The 21,469-nt window shown below is 41.5% G+C and overlaps 3 protein-coding genes and 1 long non-coding RNA gene across 5 annotated transcripts; 3 read left to right on the forward strand and 1 right to left on the reverse strand.

Annotated features, from left to right (window-relative positions):
* Positions 1-286: 286 nt before the first annotated feature.
* LOC117183259 (uncharacterized) lies at positions 287-18,325 on the reverse strand. Its single transcript, XR_004468400.1, has 2 exons — positions 17,951-18,325; positions 287-555 (listed from the first exon to the last, which is right to left on the reverse strand). It is a non-coding gene; the product is annotated as an uncharacterized lncRNA (long non-coding RNA).
* On the forward strand, positions 13,907-15,417 carry LOC6897961 (uncharacterized). Its single transcript, XM_002138024.3, has 2 exons — positions 13,907-15,174; positions 15,226-15,417. The coding sequence occupies exons 1-2, from the start codon at positions 13,990-13,992 to the stop codon at positions 15,346-15,348; spliced, it is 1,308 nt and encodes a 435-aa protein (XP_002138060.3). The 5' UTR covers positions 13,907-13,989; the 3' UTR covers positions 15,349-15,417.
* Positions 18,326-19,089: 764 nt separating the features above from the next.
* On the forward strand, positions 19,090-20,313 carry LOC6897962 (uncharacterized). 2 transcript variants are annotated; one of them, XM_002138025.3, is made up of 2 exons: positions 19,090-20,010; positions 20,191-20,283. In XM_002138025.3, the coding sequence occupies exons 1-2, from the start codon at positions 19,483-19,485 to the stop codon at positions 20,200-20,202; spliced, it is 540 nt and encodes a 179-aa protein (XP_002138061.3). In that variant the 5' UTR covers positions 19,090-19,482; the 3' UTR covers positions 20,203-20,283. The 2 variants fall into 2 exon arrangements, with proteins under 2 accessions (XP_002138061.3, XP_033232590.1); XM_033376699.1 differs by having other exon boundaries at positions 19,096-20,124; positions 20,191-20,313.
* Positions 20,266-21,111, forward strand: LOC4803170 (uncharacterized). Its single transcript, XM_001359917.4, has one exon. The coding sequence runs from the start codon at positions 20,388-20,390 to the stop codon at positions 21,021-21,023; it is 636 nt and encodes a 211-aa protein (XP_001359954.2). The 5' UTR covers positions 20,266-20,387; the 3' UTR covers positions 21,024-21,111.
* Positions 21,112-21,469: the final 358 nt, after the last annotated feature.

Genomic DNA, 21,469 nt, shown 5'->3' on the forward strand with positions numbered 1-21,469 from the left:
ACGAGTTGTCGAAAGGTTTCCCCTCCGCGGGTCGTATATATAAATGTTTTTGTGGGTCAACCAGCATAAACAGACTGACCAAACCCCAAAAACTAACCTGTATGTCGGGGGCCCGTCGTCATATCAATGTCAAAACTCAGGCAAATTGATGGACAGCCTTAAAGACAAAGAAAAAAGACCACCCACTCGGCCCTCCCTCGTCATTTCCCAGAGACTTTGATTAATTTCCAAATTAAACGCTTCATTGGCCACTGGGAAAAAAAAAAACTAAACCAAATGCAACAAGTGGATGAAAAGGTTTTATTTATGATTCCATTGTCTTGAAGAATGATTTCTTTGAATAAACAAAAATATTTAACGCTTCAATTGAGTTGTGCCTGGGCCTGTGGCTGGGCCTGTGCTTGGGCCTGAGAGGTACCAGTACTTTCCATCTACCGATCTTCAACCTAAAATTGGGCTTGAAGTCGGCTTGGGTCGTGGCCCACAGCATACTAAAAACTTTTATGCGCATTCCTTGACTTCAAGTTCAACTCCAACTCCGATTCTGAGAGACAGCTACACACAAAAAAAGAAATAAGAAAAGATCAAAACATGACAATAAAAATCAGGACTCTGAAACGGGTCGCTTGCGGAACTCTCTCGACGTCTCTCCCGGGGTTCGCTTTGGTTTTCTGTCGTGTGCCTGTTTTAACGCCAAAAGTGTGACATATAATTTTGAAAATGACAAGCGGCATCTACAACACTAAGAAAACCAACAAGAAGAACACCAGCAACAACAGCAACAGCAGCAGGAGGAGCACCAATAAGAATGGAGGCGATAGCTGGACCTTTTAATACCCTTCTTAATGCATTTTTCTTCTAGATCGTATACGAAACAAATTCAGGAAATTCAGGGAATTCTTAAAGTTTGAGATAAAATGAATAATAAAAAAACTTCTATAAAACATTTCAAGTATAAAATACTAAAAATATAATATTAAAAAATACTGTAAATAAAAAATATTAATAATTAAATATTACAAAAAATTAAAACTTAACACTAAAAAATTATAGCTGAACACTTAAAAATTAAAACTAAACACTAAAAAATTTAAATTAAACACTAAAAAATTCAAATAAAGTAAAAAGAAAATACTATAAAAAAATAAAATAAATAATATATTAAAAAATACTATCAATAAAAAACAAAAATTTAAAATAAATAAAAAATTTTAAATTAAATAAAATACAAAAATCTAATAAAAAATAAAAAAAAATTAAATAAAATAAAAAAATTGAACTAAAATAAAAAATTTAAATGCAACGAATTTAAATAAATACAACAAATTTAAATAAAATAAAGAAAAACATTAAAAATACCATGAAAAAAAATAATAAAAAATAATAATTCTAATAAAAATTACCCTTAAGCGATAAAATATAATATAAACTAAAAAGAAAATACAAAAAAATACTTTTAAAGGTAAAACAAAAAAATAATAAATACTGAAAAAAATATATACATATAAACAATTCAACTACAAATAAAATCCTACAAATTAAAACTACTAAAAATAAAATACTAAAAAAAGTAATTAATAATAAATATAATAATAAACAATAATTCTGAGATGGGTAAAAAAGGCAACCTTGAGAAATTTCCTCTAGATGGCTCTTAAAGTAGTGCTTCAATCTTCATAAAACCCATGTTCTTAATAACAACCAAAAATCCTTCACTTTCTTGATTCTAAACAACCACTGTGACCCCTTTTTCAGGGTATAACAAGAGGATCCGTCCGAACAGGCAAAAACCCATAACAACAATTCAACAGCGAGAATGTCACCAAAGCAACAGACACGCAAAAGGGTCTCCCCTCTACGCTCCTCCTCCCTTCCCTCATCGATGCTGCTTGGTTGACGGGGAGGGGGACCTACATTCTACAGTGGAACCCCCTCCACGGTCCCCCACACCCCTTTTGGAGCCCTGATCATTTACTTTACGACTGCCGTGTGCCGTTTTTGTTAGCTTGTTGTTGTTCCTTTTTCCTTTAATTTTATGCCTCGATTTCGAGTCTCATTTACAAATGAGAATAGAAGAATAGAAGAAAAGGTAAAGCAGTAGGCAGAGAATGAGATAGAAGAGAGACATAGAAAGATCCAAGAAGTAGGCGAAGAGACTCTGAAGAGAGGAGACAAGGAGTAGGACTGCTGAAAAGAGGTTCAAGGAGTAGGAAAGGGAGGAATTTATATTTCCCCCAAAACGTGCTAAAAATACTCCCCAATTTTTCCCTTTTTCCATTCCGATTTTCTCTTTGATTTTCGAATACCAATCATCATTCATAAATCTCCAATATAATCCCCAAATCGTAGATCTACATCCGCCAACTTCCTTTCTACCTTTTTTTTCTCTTGCTGATTGCTTCTCCTTCGGTTTGCCGATAAATAATGTTCTCCTTCAAAAGCGAGACCCAAGCGGAAATAGAAAAAGGGTTTGGCTGGGACAGGGACAGGGCCACACGACATGATGCTGCCGCTGCTGCTGCTGCTGCTGGATGTCGTTGCCTTCCTCTGGACCCCAAAGGCGTGACGCCAAAGGCAATAATCAGGCAACAGGCAACAGGCAACCGGCAACCCATCCCCCGGACACGTCACCAAAACTAAGGCTCGCCTGATTCCAGCCTTCCTTTTAGCCAATCTTCTTAGCCATTACGGGCCGCATCGTAAGCGTCTTGTGGGAGACACACGCAACAGTTGTGCTTCGATCTCAATAGACAGAAATCAATTTCTGATTTTGTGATAAATATTTTGTAGAAATTCCTCGACAACGATTTAACGACAATCTGGCATATAGCGGCCCCCATGTGGTATGTCTAGTGTCCACGAGATTATTTACATTTACACCTGTTTCAGGCGTCGCTCCCCCTCCTCTCTCTGGCTGCTCCACACTTCGTGCCACGCTGCTCCACACTTCATGCCACGCTGCTGCCTTTGCTGCTCCACACTTCATGCCACGCTGCTGCTTTTGCTGCCGCTGCCGCTGTCGCTGCCTGCTAATGAGGCCGCTTTGCAGCCGAGTAGTTTGACATTTTGACCAGGGCCCTCAGAGCGTACGACGACCACCAGCCGAGTGTGTGATCATCTGTTGATTTCTTTTTACAATTCGGTGTTTCCTCTGCGATGCTTATCAGCGACAAGAGAGACAGAGGGAAGATGCCGCTGGCGATGCCGCTGCCGATGGCGATGGCGATCCCTGATGCTGTTTTCTGTCCAAGAAGATCTCCTATCAGCCATCAAGTTGGCTGGTTTTTCTGTGGTACCGTTTCTCGTTTGCCTCAATTAATGAAAATGAAAATTTTCTCCAAGGCGACGATGCTTATCGCGCGAAAAGAAACAATCGATTAATGCAAATGCTGGCCGGGGCAGGGGCAGGGTCGGTGGGGCGAAAATAACTTACAATTATGTTAAAGTGTTGAAAACGATTTGATTGTTTGATTGTTTGATTGGTCTTCTGATTGGCAGACGTTTGATAAGAACCCCCCGAAACCCATGAAATATTAATTTCTTTACACTTGACAAAAAGAAAGGAACGGCACAGGAAAAGCCTAGGAAAAGCCTAGGAAAACCCCGGTGTAGAAATTAGTTTCCCTGTCTCTCCACCGGAAATGAAGCATTAATCTCCTCCAAATTTGTCAAGCCAAAAAGCTTCGACTATTCAGCCATTCATTCGCTCATTCATTCATGGGGTTTCTTTTTGAATGAAAATTGAAAAACTACATGGCCCTAGAGTGGGCTCTCGACTCGACTGCTGGGCCTTTGTCCGTTTGCTTGTTTATAAATAGAAGTAAATTAATAACATAAGTACCTAATCCAATCAATCAAACGGGGTAAATCAGAGATCCCTCTCCTCCTCCTCTCCCCCAACAAACGGCAAAAGGCAACTCAAACAACAGCCACAGAGAGGCACAACAATCGGTGGAAACAACAAAAACCACTGTGACGGACTGACTACAAGATAAAAACATCAACGGCAACAGCCACAACAATCACAACACAGGCACAGGCACAACACAGCAACTGCCACAGTCAGAGGCACAGCCTCACTGTCACAGCAGTCGTACGTCCGTCCGTCTGTCCGTTAAGTTTTTAGCTGTAACAAAAATCGGATATGCCCATCCCTAAAAAAAACGAGGGGGAACGTTGTGAGTTGCTGCGGACACCGCAACTCTACGGTTATACCCGATACTAAGTCAGTATGGCTCTCCTCCGGCAGACGCCGCTAATATTTAACGACACGACAAAGAGTGCGTGCGAGAGAGACAGAAAATCAGTCTGAGCGTGACGTCGGGCGCTGCGTAGCCACTGCAAATTGATTTGTTCCTTTTGGCTATACAAATGATCTGATCTGATCTGATCCAGATTCAGCAATCTAATAGATATGGTCATTATCTATGATTCTGCGTTTTTAGTTTTCTCAAATCTGCAATATTGTGGATGCAACAGATTTTCGTCCTTTGTGGGGGCGGAAGGGGGTGGGGCGAAATTCTGAGATATACGTTTTATAGTGACATCTTAATGGAGTGTGTGTACCAAATTTGGTTACTCTAGCCTTAATAGTCTCTGAGATTTGTGGTTGCCTCAGATTTTCGTCCTTTGCGGGGGCGGAAGGGGGTGTGGCGAAATTTGGACAGGAAACGGTCAAGGTCCGATATCGCAGGAGTGTGGATACCAAATTTGGTTGCTCTGGCTTTTATAGGTTCTGAGATCCTTGAACTCATATTTTGCAATTGGCAAAACCGACCATGAAACCTGTGTGTTAGAGTGAGACAGAGCGAGAAAGAGTGAAATTGTTTTCGTGATTCTGGCTGTAATAATTATACGATCTGGTTCAGATTTTGCACTCTAGAAGATATAGTCATCTTCTACGATTCTGCGTTTTTAGTTTTCTCGTATCGTCGAAATTGTGGATGCCACAGATTTTCGCCCTTTGTGGGGGCGGAAGTGGGCGGGGCAAAGTTTTGAAATATTTTTGGAGCAGTGACATATTACAGAAGTCTGGATCCAAAACATCGTTGCTCTAGCTCTTATAGTCTTTGAGCATTAGGCGCTGAAGGGGACGGACAGACGGACAGACGGACGGACGGACAGACGGACAGACGGACGGACGGACAGACGGACAGACAGACATGGCTCAATCGACTCGGCTATTGATGCTGATCAAGAATATATATACTTTATGGGGTCGGAAACGATTCCTTCTGGACGTTACACACATCCACTTTTACCACAAATCTAATATACCCCAATACTCATTTTGAGTATCGGGTATAAAAACGCAAACAGATACAACAAAAAAGACACACAAAAATATGAAAGGAGAACCAAACGATTTTAGAAGAGATCTGTGAATACCCTTAATGGGCGGCTTGGAGTTCTGGAATATGTACTCGGAAAATAACAGAAAATAGTACTTAAATTCGGGTTATATTTATTTTTAAAGAAAAGCAGATAAATTATAGATAAATACTAGAAAATACCAGAAAATACTAAAAATGCCAGAAAGTTCGAGAATACTAGATACTAAAATACCAATACTACAATAATACTAGGAAAATACTATACGTTATAAACGAATACTAGAAAATCACTCAAATCTGGATATATTTATTTATAAAGAATATCAGGTAAATTCTATAAAAATGCTATAAATTACTAGAAAGTTCCAGATTACTAGATACTAATTTACTAATACTAAATAATATAAAAATACTAGAATATACCATAAAAAATACTACACGTTATAAACCAAAATTAGAAAATCTCTAATATCTGGATAAATTTATTTATAAAGAATGGCAGAGAAATTCTAGAAAAATGCTAGAATAATACCAGAAAATACAAGAATATTACTAGAATAATTCTTGAATAATACTAGTATAATACTAGTATATTATTAGAATAATACTAGAAAATATTAGAAAATAACAGAAACAAATACTGTCAAAGTACCAGAATAAGAGTAGAAAATATTTTAAAAAATACTATACTACGCACTTAAAATAATGCTTGGCACACACTAGAAAATACTAGAATCCCAATGGTCCTAGTGGCTTTAAAGAAAAGTGACAGAAAGACGAAGAAAATTAATTTTGAAAATACCATAAAAATGATATACAAAAATAACAAAAATAAATACTGGGAAAAATATTAATAATATTGAAATTTGAAACATTTTATGCTGATATTAGAATAATACCATAAAAAGGGTATGGGTCTTAAGAGACAGAACCCGAGGAACTACTTGGGAGATCTTTAAGAGACATAGCCCAAGGAACTACTTAGGAGATCTTTTCAGAGACACAATCATTGGCACTACTGATTGGTTCCTTCAACCAAAGGAACATTAGAATAGAATATACCATGAAATATACTCCAAATTCGATCTTTCACTCTTCAGTTATAGAACATGTCTATGCTTTCTGTGAGAGTATAACAAATAATATTATTAATACGAGACACAAAAGTAGAAGAGTAGTCTTTTCATCTACATATATTTCCAGAGTTTCTGTTCTTTCTACAGTCTCCGTTCTCCCATCTCTGTTCTTCCCACAGTCTTCAAGTCTTTTATCTCTGTTCTTTCCACAGTCTTCTATCTCTGTTTTTTCTACAGTCTTCAGTGCTGCTTTCTGCAACGAGTATCGTACTATATGGAGGCTGATGTTTCAGTTGATGGTTGATGCTGTCGCCTGGCGACATTTGCGGAACTGGAACCAACATCGCGTTCGCTGTCCTCTACCTTCTGGAGGTCCGTTTGCTTTCGTTATGTTCTTCCAGTCTTCAGTCCAGTTTCAAGCTTGATCTCTTTGGATTCTGGATTCTGATGCTGTCGCTCTGGCTCACATTCACGCCCTCAGCCTCCCCACTAACCCCTCCCCGCCCCCTGGGTCTGTGGAGGTCTGGGGGTCTGTGGCTCTAGAGGTCTGGGGGTCTGGTGGCCAATCCTTATTTTTTTTCTTTACTTTTTTTTTGGTCTCTTGCGGGTCTCGCGCTGTGGCTCTTTTTATGAATATGAATGGCTTAGCACGCGCCTTTTAAGCCACCAGCTGAGATGACTTGTGGCTTTTCAATTTCTTGTTGTGTTGTTGCGCGTTTTGCTCTTTTACTTGTCGACTTCCCTCCTCTGTCCCCTGTCCTCTGCCCACCTCTATCTCCATCTCTACCTCTCTGCTCTATACGTAAGATGTCTCGTAGTGTCTCTTGTATTGATCAACGTTGTACCCTTTAAAGAGGGGGGGTATAATGATTTTTCGTGGCAAAATCTTTGCTCAAAAAATGGGACATCACTTTTCCATAGTCTATTTTGGACCCCTCTAGGAAGAGACAGTATTTTTTCTGAATTCCATGATTTCTTATAAATTTTAAAGGAAACATTTTTTTCTATGTTTTTTTAATTTTTTGAAAGATTTTTTTATATCATTTTTATATTGCTTTAATTTTTTTTATATTTTGTATATTTTGTATATTTTTTTATATTTTAAATTTTTCATTATATTTTTATTGTCTTTTATATTTTTTTTTATGTTCTTTCGGGAATACTTTCTAACTTTTTTTATTTATATAATTAAGGGGCCCAAAAACTCATTTATTTTGGAATAATCTGAATATGATTCACCTGTAAATTCAGGCAGAAACTTATTCCGCATAACCATCTTGTAGGGCATCCGTAGCTTCGTTCAACCAAAGCTATAAATCTTTCCGGCTTTTTTTCTACAATTTTTTGTATGAATTATTGAGTACTTGACGATCTCTAGGCCTCTCTGGGTCTCTCCTTCCCCGTCCCTCCGTCTCTGTGTCTCTGTCCCCGTCTCTGGGTCCCTCCTCCTCCCCTCTCTGGGTCTCTCCGTCTGTGGGCCGCTTTCGGCTTTAGCGTAATGACTGAGCGCAATTTCTTTTCTTTTTCTTACATATTTTTTGCTGCCATACTTGAGTTTCTTTTTGGTTTTTTTGGCTTAGAAAGATACACGTATCTAACGGATAAATAAAGTTGAAATAAATTCCTTCAAAGGGTATCCACAAATCGAGTAAATCTTTACTTGCCATACGACCGGAAATGAGTAATCAAAGATCATGCGCGATTATTAGCGAATAGATATATTTTAGGGGAGCACAGTGATGGATGATGGATGATTGATGAGGTTAGGATCTGCCGAAAGAGAGAATATGTTGCCTCCTACTGTAGAGGGAAAACCATTCCCTACATTCGCTGTCAAATATTATTGGAAATCCACTAAAATGTGAAATTATGAAGCAGGTGGAAATGGAAATTTATGGTAACTTTTATACGTTTTTCCAATGGAAAAACAGATCTCTGATCTGTGTGTATCGCTTACTCGTATCGATTTTCCACTGGCCGCAAAAACTGAACTTCAATCAAGTAATGACCAGGTTCGATCATCAGATCAGGCGGCCACAATTTCTTGTGTCCGTGTGTGTGTCTGTGTGCTGGGTGTAACATGAGTAATGCCAGCCCAGATACAGATACAGATCAGTAGCCCGGTAGACAATAAAAGCCACAGACCCAGACATGGCCCGGGCACATTGACCATTAAAAACAAGAGGGAGACCCGACCCCCATTCCGTTCTCTGCGTTCCAAGCCCTTCCCTTCTAATTGGCACGTCCCCGTAAAACACAAGAATGGAGTAAAAAGATCTCCAAGTGGGGCATAAAACTCAACATTTTATGTAATGTGTTCATTAGAGAACTGCTCCGCTCTGGGCCTCCCCTCTTTTCATTCTCTAGGCGTCTGCCTCTGGGAATAATTGATCCAATAACACAGCAGGCCGTTGATTTTTTACAATCGAACGATAAACTTTACTATCGTTGATCGATATTGATCGCAAATTAGTTATTAATCGAGGTTCGGCCTTTTGTCTTCGCTTTAGAATTTTTCTTTTGGTTTATGTCCATGCCAAAAAAAAAATTAAAAATGTAAGGAATTTTTATTACGTATGTAAACGTTTTTCTGGTATTTTGTTATTGGTGAATTCCCCCCACACCCCAAAAAAATTAACGATTGAAAGCCCTATTGGACATGGCCCATAAAAATGGGTTTTTTTGTTTCGAAACCCATCAAAAATGGTAAATGCTACACAAATGAGATACGTTTTTTGGTTTTTTTTTTGATGATGTCTATATACATATCTCTAAAACGATTTAAAGGGTGTCAAAGGGGGGTATGTCTAGGAGTTGCATTAGAAATGTTCTGCAGTTTGGTTTTTATTCACTCGAAGCTTTTTTCCCAACCGAGGGGCCCTGCTGCATGACGCGTAAGTCTTAGAACCGACAGTCGTTACCCTAATACGTTTTTAGGGCAATAATTAAATTTTTGTTGTATATTAATCCCTGAAAATATATCTTTAATATGGATCTGAGGAAAAATTGTATCATTTTAATATTCTTATATAAAAAAGGGAAGATTTCTATAAATTTTCAGGTCTACAGCTTCCGAATTTTGGCGAAATTTAGCACTTAGTCACTCTAGAGAACAGCAAACACTGATAAAGGGCTCCCTGATCTCTTTTTTCAAGTAAAGGTACTACAAATTAATGCTCTATTAATCATAATGGATCGTTTAATAGCTCAAACCTTTTTCGAGGGCATCACCAAGTCTAGCAAGAGTTTTCTTCACTAGATTTCATTCCCAAATTAGTTAAAGCCTCAGAAAGGTATCCCATTTGATTGCAGTTTTTAGGTGTAAATGGCAATTAGCCTCAAGAGTAGGAACATCAGAAGAGGGGAGAGTAGACATGCCTCAAGAGAAGGGAGATCAAGAAAGGGGGGAGAGTAGAGAGGCCTCAAGAGTAGGAAGGCCTCAAGAGAAGGAAGATCAAGAAAGGGGAGAGAGTAGGGAAGCCTCAAACGAAGGAAGATCAGGAAAGGAGTAAGAGTGGGGGAGGACTAAAAGGAAGACCCTGTCCAGTGTCTTTCAGGGCAACATTGTCACCCAGTCTTAAGGCCTGTCATCTGTACGCCTGACAGTTGGACATAAATGCCACACGCAGACGCCTGCTAGACAATCCCCTACCGACTGTGGGGGCCGCCGCCGCCAGAGTCCGGTTTACCGAGTGTCTTCCTTTTGCACATAAAATCCATGGAGCTGCTATCACTATTATTATTATTGAATGTTGCTTTCGGCATAAACTAACGCAATTGAATGCCCAGCAATAATCGGGGTATAAACATTCCTGCACAGAAATTGAGTGCATAAATCAAAACTTAACGAGGGGCATGGAATGAAGAGCAAACGAAATGTCCGTAGATACCACGTGATTGATAAGGAAAATGTGCGATCAAGTCTCAAGAAGTCATTGCCAAAAAAAAGGGTTCAATGACCAGAAAAAATGTCCTTAAAGTGGGTAGAAAATTCCACTAAAGTCAGCTTAAGATTCCCTCTGCAAAAAATAAACATTTCGGATGTAATTATCCCACATCTCAATCAGATTCTAGTTCTCTTAATTTTAACAAACCAAAAAACACAAAATTCCCCCCAAACGTCCCCCATTCCTTCATTGAAGACACACTTCCATCGCTGCACCGATGGCTCGTCGGACAGTAGCTCAAAATTGTTGAATGCAGGTGGTAGCCCTGGGGGCCGTCAAATTACCGGGCATGGACCCGACTGAGCGAATGAGCGACTGAGCGACTGAGCGACCGAGTGAGCGGTTGGGCCCCTGCTAATAAAGCCGTAAAATTAAACGCCAACAGAGCCAGCCAGGCCATCAAGAGAGGCCAGTGATAAACGCCCCAAAGATGTTTTGAATTGTTTATTTGCGTGCAAATAATTGCAGCCCCGAACGACGGCCGGCCAGAGGGATTCTCTGGGTGATTGGCTGCGCATTGTAATCAGCTTTTCCACTCCCTTGCCCCCTCAATCCCCCTCAATCGCAAACGAGGTGTTCCTCCTCTTTCCGCCAACGGATGCCACCTTGTGGGGGGCATGGAGGCGTCAATTGGCCGTACTAATGAGCCGCTAATGAGAAAGCATCGTTGCAGGTCCCTCCAAGAAGAAGCATGGCGTCACACGAGATGTTTTTTCATCGACAAATAAACCGAAGGCATTTTAGGGACAGAAAATCCAGTGAAACGGAAGTGTTCATATTTAATTTATTAATTTTAATAATCTATCGTTGAAAAAAGTACAAAATTTAAAATCTTTTTAGTATTTTTATGGGGATTTTAAATACATTTTTTTTTTGTATTAATTTAACTTAAGCTTTTATTTATTTTTTATTTATTTACCTATTGAATTTGTATTCATTTTTTATTATTTTTCTTTTTCCTTTTATATTTTCAATTTAATTTTTAATTCGTTTTTATCAATTTAATTATTATTTATTTTTCTATGCATTTTTATTAATTTAATTTATATTTATTTTTTTACTTTTCTATTTTGTATTTACATATATTTATAAAAATATCTTGTATTTTTTATAATTGTATTTATTTATTTTTTATTTGGAGACTTTTTTAATTGTTTTGGATTTTTTTTATTTTTATACTTTTTTACTTAATTATTGTTTTTTTTTAATATTATTTTAGGTTTTTTATATTATGATTTATTTGTTTCATTTATTATTAATTATTTAATATAGCTATCGTATCTTTGAAAAAGTTCTTCAATCCTCAATCACATCAAGAACTTGTGAAATCTACAAGTATTTTAAGGGGCGTTTCCTTAAAAAAAAATAATTAAAATATTTACACAAATGCCAGAAAACAGGCAGAAAACCACAGACAAAAAAAAAGACTTTCCGACATTTAAACGAGTTCAAAGCAAAAAGCAAGACACGAAAAAAAACTCAAATGTAAACGCCCCAAAATGCGGGCAGCAGGCAGCAAGACTATCCGTATCCGTATTCGTATCTGTATCTGTAGCGATGTATCTATGTTTATGCTGTTGTATCTGTGGCTAAGTTTCTGCAGTTTAGGCCCACCCGACAAGGCCATAAATGTTTTTTGTTTCTGTTGAGAGTTGTAAAATGTAAAGCGCTTGTTGAATGGTTATTTCCCAGGTTTCTGTAAATTTGGGGGCACAAAAACCCCTCGCAAACCGCTTGCCACTTCATTAGCGAAACATTTTGTCGCCTGTATTTCAAGGCATAGATCCCCTCCATCCAAATCTAATCCCATCTACGTCTGGGATGTGGAACCACCCAATGGCCAAGCAAAGTGTCCAAAGTGTCAGCAAAAACCGAGACAAAAATTTAATTAACTGGCGTCCAGGCTGTTGAAAAATATTAATAAAACATTTCAATTTTCATATTTATTTATTTTTTTTTTTAACTAGTTTTTCGTTGGTGAAACTTGTTTTTTTTTTTGGTAATCGCTTAATTGATGCCAAAGCAAAATGTTTTGGAAACAAAAGACCCGCGATATGAGCCATAAATAAAAACCAAAACAACTTGGCGGCTCATTAGCAGAGAGCCAGCGAGAGAGAGTTTTGGTGGAAAGCCAGCAACAGAGAGAGCTTCAAGAACTGCCGCAGCAGCACCTGGAAAAGTACCTGGAAGTGGATGGTGTCCCCGTCGATCAGTTCAGGTCGGGTGCGGGTTCGGGTTCGGTTTCGGGTTTGGAGGCGACCCCATGCCTGGGGTGCCATAAAACAAAATCAGTTTGAAATGAAAACATATCCATGGCTCGTTAGTTGCCTGATCGCAGCAGGGTGGTAAAAGCAATCCCGCAATCCCCCCACCACACCCCTCCCCCCTTTAGAACTACCACAATATATCGTACGAGTAGGGAAATTGTAGCAATAGACCAGATTGTCAGGCAGAATGTGAGTGTGGGGGGCACAGGACTTCGGCCTAACTGATAGGCAATTTTGGGAATACAAACAATAAGACACGAAAATTATTCACTCATATTGTTTATTACAAGTCAATAGAAAACAAAATAAACTATTGGAAAAATTTATTTTTTGTTGAAGAAATCGTTTTTATAATTTTACTGCATTTTTTTTCCTTTGTGTTATTTGTTTTTTAAAAAAATATATTTTTTTTTAATTTTCTGATCATTTGGGATATTGGGAATTGATTTATCGATTCAAAACAATACAAATTAGACGAATCGGATAAGATTTAAGGAAACCCTACGCTGAGGAAGTTCAAAAATGCATTAAATATCAGACTGCGGGTTTTTTTGTTGTCACTTTTTTGTGTATAGCACAATTTTGGTTGAAATTATTTTCTCATTTCATTGATTTCTTAGTAAAACTAAAAGTTATTTTGGTTTTCTAATCATTTTCTCAGATGAAAACCTACAAATATTGGAAAAATACTAGAAGATAAATGAAAATAACAATTCTTAGATTCTTTTATTTTGAAAATACCAATGTGAAGCATTTTATTGGAATAATACCAATTTTTAGAATTTTACTGGTAAAATACCAATTCTTAGCATTTTATTGGAAAAATACCAATTCTTAAAATTTTATTGGAAAAAAACCAATTCTTACAATTCTTCTTCTTATTTGAATATACTAATTTAAAGTATTTTATTTAAAAAATACAAATTCTTAAAATTTTATTGGAAAAAAACCAATTCTTAGTATTATATTTGAAAAATACCAATTCTTAGAATTTTATTAGAAATATACTGCTAGAAGCAGCTCTCACGAATAATATCGGTAGGACAGGAGAGGGGCCATTTTGCTTTTAAAAAATTGTAAAAGAAAGGCAATAAAGTCGGGCTTCAAAAAAATAGTCAATCTTATAGAAAATTTAAAAATTTCTGAGAAAAGAGCTTTCCTGTTTCCTGTTGAAAATCGTCAAGGAAAAGGCTCTTAAAAGCGCAGGAAACTGAAAGACCGGCACTGTAGATCGAGAGAGAGATCAGCGAACGTAACCCAGTAAGCAATATATTTTCCACTCAAATACTGTGTTAATTCACATGATAATCAGGGTCTGGGGCAGTAGTACACACAAAAAACGTCACACTTGTTGTTGGTCCAAAGGATGGCCCCGACTGGCGCCAAATCAAAGATAAAAAAAAGACTATCCAGCGAATCGACGACTGAACAACAGAAACTGGCCGAGGTTCAGACGATCATCAAAAAGCTGGACGTCAGCAAGCAGGTGATCCTCGGGAGGGTCTACAAGAACGTGCCCGATGCGTGCAATGCGATCTGGAGGCGGCAATACCATTGTCTGGATCTGCAGAAGCTCGAACTGAAGCTGCGTGGCTCTTCGCTGCAGACGTTTATACAGAAAATGTTTGAGGATTTTCGCAGTGCTCACTTTCGCAGCCAACAGCTGCAGCATGAGATGAACATCCTGGACCAGGCGGGCATCAGGGAGCTGCCGAGCGTCAAGCGTTGCCAGATAACGTGGGGCACGGCCGTGCAGCGCCGCACCACCACCTTCCCCCAGTGGCCGTTTTATGCCCTGCCGGCGCTGATGAAAAATCTCCGCTCCCTGGAGATTCATTCGCCGCTGGAGGTCTGCTTCATTGAACAGTTCAAGATGCTGGAGGAGCTGCGTTTCCACGGCGAGGTAGAGACCTGGGTCCTTAAGGACATACTGGCGAGTGACCTGCCCCTGAAAGTGCTACACTTTGTGGGCTCCCATTCGCCCGATCTCGAGGGCATCTCACAGTGCAAGCATATGGAAAACCTGATGGTGAATCAGTCTGTATTTCTGGACAACAAAGAGGAGATCTTTAGGCTGCCAAAACTGCATATTCTGGAGATTAAGAAGCTCACCGAATCCAAGGACACAATGAAGACCCTGATGGACATCATTCGCCAGCGGGAGGACTATTTGCGTATCTTTCGCTTGAATTGTAGCTTCATCAACAGCGCCCAGGAGCTCATACCCTTGGAGCTATCGCGCTGTCGTTTTATGGACGGCCTGGAGCTGATCGATTGCAATTTTGGCAATCTGGAAATGTTAGACCTGGGACTGCCTGTGACCCACAAGCATGCCGTATTCTGCCATTGTCCAAATCTGTTGAACGAACACGTCTTGGACTTTGTCCTGGCCAATGCCAAACTGAAGCAACTCGTGTTCATCCATTGCCCCTTTCTGACAGTAGAGCTACTCCAGAGTGTCTACAAGCTGCGACGCCGTGACAAGAGTTCATATCCTTTGAAGATCAAATTCAAGGGTTCCCCCGACATCTGGGAGGCTTATAAGAAAAATGTGTGTGCCCCTAGCTTCTTTGGAGATTTCTGATGTCTATTTTCTTTGTAGTATCGCAACTTTTGGTCCGACCGCGGGAATGTCCTTCAGGTGGAGCTCTTCAAAACCGACTACCGTCCATTGCAGCACGTTCAGTTCACGTTCAAGACGCCACCCATCGCCAGAACGGAATAAAGGAGCTTAGCCTGTGTGCCTTGGGGGTATCATTTATCTTAAGTCTATCAGGTGGCACCACCGAAACCAGTCTCTCTCTCTCTCTCTCTCTTCTATGGAGTTCTCTGGTTTGCTAATTGGCCGCCTGCCATGTGGCGATTTGTCATAGTCACCGACTCCACGCATGTGCCACGCCACGCCACGCCACGCACTCCCCAAAAGCCACACACGCAACACACGGCTATACACGATTTTCAACAACAAAATTTGTCATATGTGACGATGGACCCAGACGGACTGTGTCCAAAAAAAACAAAAACGGCCTGGCGTCTAGGCTGCGTTTGGGTTTGGGCGGCGGAATGCCAAACAAATTTGTGAACACGATGCAGTTTACAGCTCCAATGTTGCGTCTATCGTTTGAGGGGGGGGGAGCCCACCCATTGTTATAATTATTGGGCGCCCATGTGCAAGTGACAATTTAACTCTGGTTCTCTCTGGTTTGGCATTTGTGGGGCACGACGCAGCGACATGTGTGTTGAAAGTTGCTCGAAGACAGCTGTTTCGGGCATACAAAAAAGAGTTGTGATCGAAGAGCGGCCATAAATTAATGGGCACAAATATTCGATTTGAAAAGTTGTGAAACAACTGGAAATTCGATCTTTTGGAGACGTATAATCGATTCCTATCGAGTGGTAAAGGAGTGTTGATTAACGTGAAGAGTTTAGGGATAGAAATCAAAACAACTGGAAATTCGAGCTTTTGGAGACGTTTAATCGAAGCCTATCGGAATCTGTTCGTGAATTCGATAACTTTACCAGCGGAAAAAGAGTGTGGAATAACGTAGAGAGTTTAAGGATTGAAATTCCTGATAACAACTGAAAATTCGATCTTTGGAGACTTTTAATCGATGCCTATCGGAATCTTTTCGATGATTCGGTAGATATTGCATCTTTAGACTTCTAATTAGTTCAAAGATTAAAATTCCTTGCCCCTCAATAAGAAATCTTTAGACACAAAACTTGAAAAACATTTGCGACCTCTTTTTCTGGGCACTCGGCCCTCAATTTCCCCTTTATTGGGGCGCGCCTTTGCAGTTCCACTGAGCTCGGCCACTAATTCGTTTTCACACTTTTCATACATCGGACAGGTCGGGAATGGCTGGCGGCGCATTGGCAGCGCCTAATTTCATACGCCAGTCTTAGATCCCCTCCCCGTTGCAGCAACGTCTCCTTGTGGCAGCCGATTCCAGCCAGCTAATATTTATATTTGCCCTGCATTTCTCATTCGTTCGATTGCAAGCGATTTGATAAGCAAATGGAAATGCAGTTCGCAGTGGTTCGATGAGGAGCCAAGAAGGAGGGAAGAGGAAGTAGAGGAGAGGAGAGTTGAGTTGAGGCCAGTCAGACGATGGCGGCGAAAGGTGCAAATAAATAATTTGCAGTAGCCGCGACGGCCACCAGGCGGCGACCACTGGGCGACCCACTGTTTGGCCTACCTCTTGTACTCGTACGATAGATACATACATACATATGTACATATATGCGGACCCAGTACCACTCTCATAGCAAACGGAAAGCGACGGCCAGACAAATATTTTATTGCAAATTTGCTGATATTGGACGACAGGCGGGCCACTGGAGCAGTTTGTACTGCTGCTGCTGCTGTAGCTCTTGTCCGGCTGTTTTGCATATTAAATTTATTTTATTGAATATAGGAATAGATTTACTTTGATATGCGAGGGGGGATTGTAAAGCTATTAAGTTAGTTTTTATAAATCTATTAATTTCAAAAAAATTCATTAGCCCGCTTATTCTTGTGTTGATATTTGAGTTCTTGCACTTTACAGCACTGTTTGACAATCGATCAGTAAAAATACCACCCACACCAAAATTCGCCACAAGTTGTCACCTCTAACTAAACGGTTCTTTCTCCTCCCATCAGTATGGGTGTGTGTCTGTGTAAGTTGCATATCCACCCTCTCGCTTGCACATACAATTTTCTAGCCTGCATTGTGTTACCGTTTCCTTGTGCTCGCAGCTTCTATGTGTGTCCCACTCTCTCCGCCGCTCTCACGACCTGGGCCGCATAATTGCCATGACGCGCCATGGAAGGAGGCCCCAGCGGGCGATGAATTATTAATTGCCGTTGATTTGCATTGAGATTTCTTTTTTGGCCGGGCGGGGATCATTACTGGGGGACTACACTAGCACCAGGCAGATCGTGGCCAGCGTTTTGCGGCCCGCATAACTGCAAGCCAAGTGTAAACATAATAATCAACGGGCATTATATGCCGCCGATATATGTATGGCGATCAGCGGTGCAGTGGCCGCGGCAAAATGGCCGCCGGTCACGTTTCAGAGACCCACAATTGACACCTGAGAGCGCTGCCCGGGCCTATTATTGTTGCTGCGCCGCAATAATTGTTATTTATGCACTTGCATTTAACTGTATGTAATGGCGCATTTGCCGGCTGCCATGCCCCTCCTGGCAGGGGCGTAACGCGAGCAATTTGCAGATTACATAAGAGTTTGGGCTCTCCTAATTGTGAGCGCGAGGGGCGGGGAGGGCACATGCCGATTTTCTATTTAAATATTCTTAAGATTTGTGTTTTTTTCAGACTTACCTGTTTGGCCGTTTTTTCCTCTATTTTGGGGTTCACATTTTTGGGGTTACGTTTAGTTCTAGGCCTAATTACACGCACAACATTTTCAAGATGGCCGTCGAACGCACTCACTAAATCACTCGAAAAAAAAAATGACTGCGGCGAGGGACACATTCAGGGGCACACACGCGCTTAAGTTCAACTTGACGGCGGAGAAGTGACTACTGTGCAGGGAACGAAATGGGGGCAGGGGGGCTGGGGCCCTCTCTCATTTGTGATCCCTGGAATTTCGACTGGGGGATAAAGGCAAAAACGAAAAAGCCTTTGTGGCTCTCCTCGGCAACCACTTAAACTCGCTTAACGCTGTTCGCTTGTCAAAATTGCAGCAGCCACTGTGTCCCCCCCGCCGCCCGCACCAACGACCGACGACGACGACGCGACGCGACCGCAAGTAAGAAGCCACAAGAGATGACGCAGTCGAAAAGGCTCCTTCTCAGCTGTGGCCAAGTGAATTAACCCTTTTACTTTGCGCGCAAGCACACACACACACGCGCGCGCACACCGGGCAGAAGGCAATGGGCAATCCAGTGGCCACAAACTGCAGAAGAAGGCAGCCCAGAAGCAACAGCAACTGATTTGTATTTGCCTTTGCTGCCTGCAAGTGTGGCTTCTGTGTTTTTGGCCAAGATTAATTTACCCCAATGCGAAAATATTCGAATTTCGGAACAAATTTAAACGGATCGCCACGGATTTCTAGGAATGCACAGCACTTTAAGGGAAGAAAATATGAGCAAAAGCTTACATGGAAGATCAAAAACACACCTTTTTGACAAGCCGTAAATAAATTAGGAAGAATAAGATACCACTGGACCTGTCACTGAAAGTAGAATTGGTATTTGGTACAAAAGTACATTAGTACATTTCAACGTTCTGCAGCGCTTTTTAGATGTCAACCACCGTTTCGGGACTAAAAATTGCAAATGATACGAACAAATATGAAGAAACTACTTGTAAAGCGTACGAAATATCATAAACAAGTCTTAATAAAGATTCCCCGTCGCAGATATCGATATGATGGGGGACGATTCAATTCAGAAGATAAGCCTTGGCATACTAACATTTTGGCGCCAGCATTGTATGGACGTATATTTAAATGCTTACTCGACACTTGAGCTGAAGCACGGTGGAGAATTGCGCGTAAATTCGTTGCGGTCTCTCGCGTCATCAACATAATCGCCGTCAACAGCAGTCAACAGCATCAAACTGCCAAGAAAATGTTGCTACTGTTTCCAGCAAAACCACGACGGCAAACGGCAGCGCGGCACTTGGAGACAGACGCAACAACAGAAGCACCAAGAAGCAGCAGCAAATGTGAAGTGGGTTTTTTTTTATGATGAGCCCAGGCAGGCAGCACTTTCAAACTGAGACGAGACGGACCCACAAAACACAAAAGCGTGTCGTGTCGTGCCGTGTCGGACCCTGTCAAACATTCTGTGCGAGATCTGTCAGAGGAGTGCCCTGCAATACTGCCTATAGAAGTCGCTAGACGTACGATGTTGCGGCCAGTACTTTTCCTGTTCTATACCGTCGAGACGGTGGTCAACATAATACTGATGGGCTACCATATACGCGGCTTCATGTCGCTGGATCTGAGCTTCCTGCCACTGAAGGATCAGACCACATACTACATCTATACGGTGAACTTCTATGTCTTCACCGGGATCACAGCATTTGCCAGCATTAGTGCGAGCACTGGCCACAAGGCAGTCCTGCTGGAGGAGTTCCTACGCTCACTGGCTGGCTGCATACTGTTCTTGATTATGTCGCTGATGACACTAAAGGATGTGGAGAATGATTTCCATATGATGTACCTTGGCATGGGGGATCCCAAACTACCGGAGAAGCCTGTGCATCCGTTCTTTGCCTATCTACATGCTCAGGCAGTGTGTTCCCTGGTCGGTTGCATCATCTACCTGATGCACTGTCTCATTGTCATTGATGTTATGCTGTCGCATGAGGAGGCGGACTATGATTTGGAAGTGTATGACGCATCCGATGATTCAGACGAGGACTATATACCCGTACGTTTGTATTTTTGTTGTGCATATGTACAGGAGCGCCTCGAACGATATCGCTGGTTTCGTGAGTTCTCGAGTGGTGGACGCATGAGTCTCTAATCTCCTTCCATTGTATTTGTATGTACTTGTACTTGGGGGGAGGTCCTTTTGCCCCTTTTTATACATGATTTTGTGTTCTTGCAGCTGTGCCCATGACGCGAGCCGCCTATTGACGACAAATCTGTCAGCGACAGACCACCCAACCAGCTGTGGATGTGTCAGCAGGAGCAGCCAAGCAGACAAACATCCAAGGAGCATCAGAGCTGCCTTCCTTTGGGGATAAAAGCTTGCCGTGCGATGTCTGTCAGGCCCTGTGTCTGGCCCATACAAATCGATCCACCATGCGACCTATACTGTTCGTATTTTATACCGCCGAGACGGTGGCCAACATTTTTCTGATGGGCTTCCATATAAGTGGTTTCATGGTCCAGGATCTGAGCTTCCTTCCGGTGATGGACCAAGTGACGCACTACTTCTTCACGGTCACACTCTATGCCTTCACCGTGCTGGTATTCTTTGCCAGCATCAATATCTGCACTGGAAACCCGGCCAGCGCTATCGAGGAAATCCTGCGGTCAATGGCCGGCTGCATACTGTACGTGACTATCTCGCTGATGACGCTGAAGGATGCCGAAGAGGACTTCCACATGATGTATATTCACATGGATGATCCCATAATGCCGGAGAAGCCAGTGCATCCCTTCTTTGATTATCTGCGCGCTCAGGCGGTGTGCTCTCTGGTCTGCAGTGTCATCTTCCTGCTGCACTGCCTGATTGTTGTCGATGTCCTGCTATCGAATGAGGAGTACTCCGACGATGAAGCTGATCTGTATGATGACGAAAATGAGAATGACGACGATGAGCAGTACGACTTTATGCCCGTACACTTGTATGTGTTTGGCGAGTCGGTGCAGTTGCACCTCGAGCGCTATCACTGGTTCCGTGAATTCTCCCATGATCGCCGCATCAATATCTAATCTGAATGCCCACACCATTCATTTCTCTGTTCCTTTGTGTCTGATTAAAGCCTGCCTCCTTGCTCCTATGACGTCAGTGGAGAAGCAACAGTCTTTTTTGGGGGTGCATCGTGCAGAGAGGGCGCTCCATTGACGACAATGTGTCACAGATAAGCAGCTGGCTGGCTGGCTGGCTGGCTGGCTGGCTGAAGCTGGAGCTGCCCCCAGTGCGCATGCCCCCTCCAAAAGAAAAATCAATAAATTATGGGGTAAAGCGGCAGTCAAGAGCAGGGTGAAGCATTGGGTGCGGTGCCTGCCTGGCCTTTCGTTCATTCATAAAACTACGCGTTCACTTTCCTTTGCTTGGGTTGTACTCTTCTTCTGCTCCCTGCTCTTGACTTTCTCAAGGCTATTTTTAACGCATGCCAAGAAGCTGCCGGCTGCCGGCCGGATATTATTGAAGGTTC

Source organism: Drosophila pseudoobscura, chromosome 2 (assembly GCF_009870125.1).
Source record: "Drosophila pseudoobscura strain MV-25-SWS-2005 chromosome 2, UCI_Dpse_MV25, whole genome shotgun sequence".
Lineage (NCBI taxonomy): Eukaryota > Metazoa > Arthropoda > Insecta > Diptera > Drosophilidae > Drosophila > Drosophila pseudoobscura.

Excerpts from the sequence above, each read along its gene's own strand:
- LOC6897961 (XM_002138024.3), top strand. The coding sequence starts at position 13,990 with ATGGCCCCGACTGGCGCCAAATCAAAGATAAAAAAAAGACTATCCAGC. Across the intron at positions 15,175-15,225 it reads GGGAGGCTTATAAGAAAAAT|TATCGCAACTTTTGGTCCGA; the intron begins GTGTGTGCCCCT and ends TTTTCTTTGTAG.
- LOC6897962 (XM_033376699.1), top strand. The coding sequence starts at position 19,483 with ATGTTGCGGCCAGTACTTTTCCTGTTCTATACCGTCGAGACGGTGGTC.
- LOC4803170 (XM_001359917.4), top strand. The coding sequence starts at position 20,388 with ATGCGACCTATACTGTTCGTATTTTATACCGCCGAGACGGTGGCCAAC.